This window comes from Micromesistius poutassou, assembly GCF_964030765.1.
Source record: "Micromesistius poutassou genome assembly, chromosome: 4".
Taxonomy (NCBI): domain Eukaryota; kingdom Metazoa; phylum Chordata; class Actinopteri; order Gadiformes; family Gadidae; genus Micromesistius; species Micromesistius poutassou.
This window is the reverse complement of record NC_140274.1, coordinates 4,802,250-4,809,749: the sequence shown is the minus strand read 5'-3', so window position 1 is coordinate 4,809,749 and position 7,500 is coordinate 4,802,250. Positions and strand designations below refer to the sequence as shown.

Genomic DNA, 7,500 nt, shown 5'->3' with positions numbered 1-7,500 from the left:
CAATTCATTTGTTATTACCATTCGTAGTGTTGATCAGCAGAGAAATTGTCCGCCAAAGACGTTGACGTTGCTTATCAACCAAATACGCTGGGGTTGATAAGTTACCAGACTACTTGCGGAGTGATATGAGAGACGTGAATCAGAGCCACTTTCCTTGACAGAGGTCATTATATGCAACGGTCAATTATCGAAAAATAATTCACCGCTGGAAGTCGGGAAGGACCATGCAAGTGAACAGCGCATACCACAGCATTGAGAAGAGCCGTGTAATAATCCATAATAATTAAACTCAAGTTTTTTGTCTTTTTAAGTGGTGTTTACAAAATGAATCTTGACGAAAACTGGTGGGGACTCGTCCCCAGTGTCCCCAGCGTAACTGACGCCTATGCACACACAAATGGATATCGGCATGTATAAATGTAAAATAAATCCATAAACAAAAATAAGTTTCACAAACACATTTCTGATCCACACACAAATGTGTCTTGTTTAAAATAAATGTAATATAAATCCATAAATATATAAATTAAAAATATATTTGCAATTTTCATCAAAAATGTATTTGGATGTTGTTACATTTATATACAAACTGTTAAACTTGAATTTACAAGACGCTTTTCATTTGTGAACTTGTTTGCATTTGTGTGTGAACTGGTCTGTATTTATATGTGGATTTTTGAGACTCCCCTGACACGGCTGGATTCACAAATGCTTTTTTTTCAACAAGGAACTTTCTGTAGCCAATCAGATGCCTGCCTCGTTTTCAGCACATGGCTCCCGTGTCTCTCGGCCAAATGATCGTCCATAACAAACTCTGTAGGTGGCGAAGAAGCAAAAGCTGCGTCACGTTTTCAACTACAACCTTTTTCCATCTGGTTTCCACTTGGGTTTTGGATTGTCGGGCCGTTAAAGTAGTAAACTATTATGAAGAAGTATTATGCTAACGCGGATCTGCGCAGACTTAGGACGTCACGACTCTCCCAGTTTGTCTTCACCGAAATGGAGTTCAGTGGCACTAGAGCCCGCCTACGGAGGTGGTGCCAACGCTGCTCGTTCATGTGTGAAATCGATCAAATCGATCTAAATCTCAATAACAGCCAACAAACTCTTATCACGGTCAAACCAAAAAGTCAAGTCGTGGAGAAAGGAGGCTGAACCTCGCCAGTGAATAAGTTTTATACACCACTGAAATCACGTGTGAAATGACCATCACGTTAGGTTGTGACTGGTTGCGAGCACTCCCTCCTCCCTAACAAGTATGACGTATGAAGTCTGCGCAGATTGTAACTAGCTCCCGGTTAACATTAATAATAGTTTACTACTTTAATGGCCCGACAATCCAAAACCCCAGTGGAAACCAGATGGAAAAAGGTTGTAGTTTAAAACGTGACACAGCTTTTACTTCTTCGCCACCTACAGAGTTTGTTATGGACGATCATTCAAAAACTTCTTCAGTTCCCGACAACTTCTTCAGAGGTCTATGCTGAGGTACCCCTCGTGGGATTGCAGTCATGTGATTGGCTGAAAACTAAGGAGGCATCTGATTGGCTACAGAGAGTTCCTTGGTGAAAAAAGTGTCAGGGGAGTCTCAAAAATCCACATATAAATACAGACCAGTTCACACACAAATGCAAACAAGTTCACAAATGAAAAGCGTCTTGTAAATTCAAGTTTAACAGTTTGTATATAAATGTTCAACATCCAAATACATTTTTGATGAAAATTGCAAATATATTTTTAATTTATATATTTATGGATTTATATTACATTTATTTTAAACAAGACACATTTGTGTGTGGATCAGAAATGTGTTTGTGAAACTTATTTTTGTTTATGGATTTATTTTACATTTATACATGCCGATATCCATTTGAGTGTATTGAAATGTATTTGTGAGAAGAGAGTAATTTATATATAAATCACAAAATACATTTGTGAATCCTTCTCTGTGCATTCATTATTAATGAGACTGTTCTGACCCCATATCATTATCCCGTTCCTAATCATGTGCTACCTGATGAATGTAGAAACCCTCCTGTGAGGAGGCTGGAGCCCGTCCTGGGAGGAAGAGGACGTCTTCTGTTCTGCGTGTTTGTTAGTCCCTGCCTTTAGGTTGTCTCCAGCATGGGCAGGTTTTGAGTGGCAGTTGTAATATTCATGACAGAAAGACATACCACAAATGCTTTAAACACACCATGGTTTAAGAGACTCTGAAATGGATGAGAAGGGAAGCAAAAAAAAAGATGAGATGCAGTTGGAGGTTCTTCAACAAATGACTGCATAAATGCTTCCACGGAATAATGATGTTTTTAAAAATGTGTCCTAGATAAAATCTGCACAACTGCCGACTGCACACAGTCAGGTAAGGACCTTGCATGTGTGTGTGAGTTTTGTGTGTGTGTGTGTGTGTGTGTGTGTGTGTGTGTGTGTGTGTGTGTGTGTGTGTGTGGGGGGGGGTGTCTATTTATGATATTTTTCCTACAATATGCCACTGGGCATATTTTTGCAATTTTAGAATAACTAAATCAGACTAGATGTACAGCATACAACAACTCATATACACCATCATATACACCAACAGTCATATAAAAGCACGTCAGTCTCATAAACAATGGTTTTCCTCTCCCATGGTCTAATCTGCTCTCAGTTTCTATAATTAGCGAGCCTAATTCTTTAATGTTTCATTTTTTATCCATCTTTATTCCTCTGCTGGCCGATTAGACGATTAGCCGCTTAGAGATCGCATCTCTACAACATGGCACAGATATCTGTGAGAACAAGCAGCCTGTCTTCCAAACCCTCAGTCTTTCCCCAGTACACACAGATCACAGCGAACACGCTCCTATCACTCCCATCTGACTGGAAGGACTTTAATGTCCTAGGCTGTGATTGATTGCAGACTATTCAACTTGACACTATGCCCAGAATTATGCATGCCGGTCGACTAATTACAAGTCATAATGATTTGTTTGCTCCCCTTAAGATACAATATATCACATTGCTATTATACCCTAAAAGACAGCAAAGGATGTTTATTTTTGCTTTTTGCTTTTTAGGTGATTTTCAGTTAAAACAGAGAAAGGTTTTTCATTGGTTGATTTTTCGACTGCCCTGAACCCCAAGTTTGGGGCGACGTCATCGGCGATGCCCCAACCCGGGGTCCTATTGACCGCTTGTTTGGGGATCCTTCATCATCGATTGGGCGTGATCAATACACAGATCCTTCCTCATATTCAGCCCCGCCCCCGATAGCCCATTGTAGTTGATCCGGAAAGGTTGATGGATTGTCTTTCCTTCCACCCAGCCTCCCGCCTGATCGAGAACATGGATGCCGGCGTGGACCCGTGTGAGGACTTCTATCAGTATTCCTGCGGAGGCTGGCTAAAGAAAAACATCATCCCCGAGACAAGCTCCAGATACAGCACCTTCGACATCCTACGAGATGACCTGGAGGTGGTCCTCAAAGGTCAGGGGCCTGCACACCGGGGAGGCCAACGCTACGTCGATATATACACACGCATACAAACACACGCACACACACACACACACACACACACACACTGACATACACACACAGATACACTGAACACACACACACATACAAACACACAGATACACATGCAGATACACACAGACACACAGAAACATGCACACACATACACATACACATACAGTGAACACACACACACACACACACACACACATACAAACACATGCACACATAAATACACTTGCAGATACACACACACACACACACACACACACACACACACAAACACACACACACACACACACACACATACACACATACAGATACACAAGCAAACCACACACAGAGATACACAAATTCAAACGCAAACACAAATAAACACACACTCACACACACACACACACACACACACACACACACACACACACACACACACACACACACACACATAGATACATATATACACACACACACACACACACACACACACACACACACACACATACAAACACACAAAAACACCCCGATACAAACACACACATTGATACACACACACACACACACACACACACACACACACACGTAGATTTGCAGTAACATAGACAGAGAAACATGCAGGCACACACCCACACACACACACACACACACACACACACACACACACACACACACACACACACACACACACACAAACACGCACACAGACACACTCAAACACAACTGGAACCAAGAAACCTAAGCGCACTGGTGACATCAGTGTGTTATTCTAAGTGCACATAACTTAGATTTCAGGAAAGTAAAAACTGAACTTTCCATTCCTCTCATTCAGTGGAATGTTAAAAAATCACATCTGGCCTAATGGGTCTATGGGCAATATACCATACTTCATGTAGTATCTCTCCATCCAACACACCCCAGGCCAAGTTGCTTCCTGGAAAGTGTATTTACTGCTGGGTCTTAAACAAAGTCAACAGTTGCTGGAGTCACTTGAGCTTGCTGTTAGAATTAATGTCCACATACCTGGAGATACTGTTCGGAATGTTCCAGAACAGAAAATGATGAAACACAAGTGAACAGTTTTAATTGGACTGGTGAGTTGGCAAAGGAATCTTAACCATACTTTCTACACACTGGATCACGGTGAATCTATGTATGGCATAGATCAGGATTGTAATTAAAGGAAAACATTAAAAAGTTCCCAAAGGAGTCTGTTTAGACTTAAATACACTGAGACAAGAAAAGAAAGAAGGGGCATTCATTGTTAAGTTTTGCTTAACCTCGACGTGTTTGGGGAGGTGGTCTGAAGCGGACTCCGCTGGTAAAGTGCTCCTGAGACGTTGCTAACTGATCTCCAGGCATTCAGGCTGTAGAGATGTAACAGATGTCATGGGCATTTGGCAACGGAGCTGGCCAGCATGCAAGCTTGAGTTTGTCAACAGAGCTGGGCGTCACCAGTGGCTGCATGCGTGTGTGTGTGTGTGTGTGTGTGTGTGTGTGTGTGTGTGTGTGTGTTGGGGTGTGCACGTGGGTCCCACTAAATAGTATTAAGAAGACGTTCAGACTGTGAGTGTGTGTGCATTTTTGGTTGTGTCTCTGGTTGTTGGCTTGCCCTTAAAGTTGCTGTAGATGAGATTTGAGTGCGGTAATGAGAGCGAGTGAGAGAGAGAGAGAGCAGAAAAGACACCCCAGGCAAGATTAAGTATCCAACAACAATCAGGGGGGCCAAAAGATGCCCTGATAGGTCAGACTTGAATTGGCGGTGTTCCTCAATTTTAATTTGCTCATACGGAGGCAGATGCAGTCTGCTGGAAACACATTCTCACAGCTCTTCTCCTTCACTAATGGCTGACGGATCGCCAGGCCTTTTCCAACCAATTACCCTCAAATGATAGCTCCTAAAGCTTACCTGCAGCACCTTTACCCAGGACAGAGACATCTCGTTAGCGTTGTTATTACACAGTGGAGACTGGGAGACTCCCTCCTCACATAGAGAGAACGAGATATCTATCTCGTAAGATTAAAGAATAAGGTGTAACTTGACAGTACAGACACATTTATTAACCATTATTACCTTTAGTTAATGCAGTAAGTATTAAGTAATGATTATTTAACAGTGAATCAACCGTTAACTATTGGTCTAGTAATTATTCGCTAATGGTGTCTCTCTCTCTATGTTCACTAAGTTTATGCTGTTCATGTTAACTACGGTATTTATGTAAACATTAGTTAATAATAGTGTTACTCGCTATGTGTTTCACTGGATTGATGTCTCACGGCATATTTCCTGACTCCACTGCTAGTCATCAAAGATAAAACCTGCAAAGCATCAAGTATAGATAACTACAGACCAATTGCTTTGGCTAGCATACTATCCAAAGTATTAGAGCGGATCTGGCTTGATAGGCTTCAAGAATATACAATAACAACTTACAACCAATTTAAAAAGTAAACATGGCACTGTGTATTTATGCCTTAAAAAGAGAAGAGTCTCTAAAAAATGATTATGTGTTTTTTAGATGCGTCCATAGCCTTTGACCGGATTAATCATGGCAAACTGTTTACCAAATTGCAAGAGTGAGGGGTGCCTCCTTATTTAATAAGAATTCTGCACTATTGGTATTCACACCAAACCCTGCGAGTTAGATGGGGTAAAACAATATCAACCCCATTCCCTGTAATCACTGGGGTCAGGCAAGGTGGAATATTGTCACCTATCCTTTTTAACTTGTATATGGATGGTCTGTCTAGAGAGCTAGAGGAGTAAGTAAGACTGTAAGACTGGGTGTATGGTGGGGAATCAGCTCATTAATCATTTAATGTATGTAGATGACTTAATCATTATGTCACCTTATAGTGTGATTACAGAGTAATCTGAGTTTGCACAGAGTTTGCACAAAGTATGGTATGCAGTTTGACATCAAATTTAATCCCAAAAACAGTGTCATCATGATAGCAAGAACTAAGGAGGACCAGAAGCTAAAGTTTCCCGAAGAACTAGATGCTGTTACTAAAGTAAATTTCTTAGGGCATATTATCAGGGATGACTTAAATGATGATGATGATGATATTCAGCGCCAGCGCTATAAATTGTACAGGCAAATATGCTGGCAAGCAAATTTCATATGTGCACTGATGATGTCCAAATCACTCTTTTTAGGGCCCACTGCCCTCCACTTTACCCAGCACATCTATGGTGTAGCCATAGTAAAGGGAAGATGAACAAGATAAAGGTGGTATATAATGACTCTGCTCTTAGAATCCTATTGAAGTACCCAAGGTGGGAAAATGCGAGCAAGATGTTTGTGAACTGTAATGTTCCCACTTTCCAAGCTTTGCTTAGAAATGTTATGTTTAAATTTATGTGCAGGCTTACTGAGTCTAGGAATGGCATTATAAGGTGTTTGACGGACCCTAACCTAAGTGAGACAGGATATTCCTCCAGCCTTTGGAAATGTTGGAACCAACATCTGTATGTATTTTAACCATTGAGCACACATGTGTGCTATGTGTAATTTATTTTATGTTTGTATACTGTGTGTGTACATTTGGACCTCAAGTCTGTCAATAAAGCTAATAAATAAAATAATAATAGTAATAAACATTCACTTATTTACAGGGTTAACCCTAACCCACTAACCCTTACCCAAACCTTAGTCCTAGCCCTCATATTAATGCCATATAATAATACCTATTACTGCATTCACTTTCATTCAAAGGTAATTAATGGGTCATATATGCACCTTTATAAAGTGTTAACGAAATGAAACAAAAAGAAACATGTAAGGAATCAATCGCCTTGGAAAGATGTTCTGGGGAACATGTTGATATGTCTACACAAGTTGCCCAAACAATCAAACACACTATTTTTCTAATTTGCTGTTGTAGTTGAGCCCCCATGGATCAGAATAAGGTTCTAAATAACAGGGAGAAGTGGACCGAGATGAGGGAGGGCTGTGTGTTATCTGCCCGGTTCAAGATGGACGTTTTTTCCTGGTTTCTTGGAGTTCTGG

At 40.9% G+C, this 7,500-nt stretch overlaps 1 protein-coding gene across 1 annotated transcript in view; it reads left to right on the top strand.

The window, feature by feature from the left end:
- Nucleotides 1-7,500, top strand: part of LOC311341731 (neprilysin-like) — a 38,161-nt gene that overhangs the window by 7,411 nt on the left and 23,250 nt on the right. Inside the window, exons 3-4 of the mRNA XM_084466531.1 lie at nucleotides 2,327-2,362; nucleotides 3,305-3,466. Of these exons, the coding sequence (XP_084322657.1) occupies nucleotides 2,327-2,362; nucleotides 3,305-3,466 (198 nt within the window). The remainder of the gene's footprint in view (nucleotides 1-2,326; nucleotides 2,363-3,304; nucleotides 3,467-7,500) is intronic.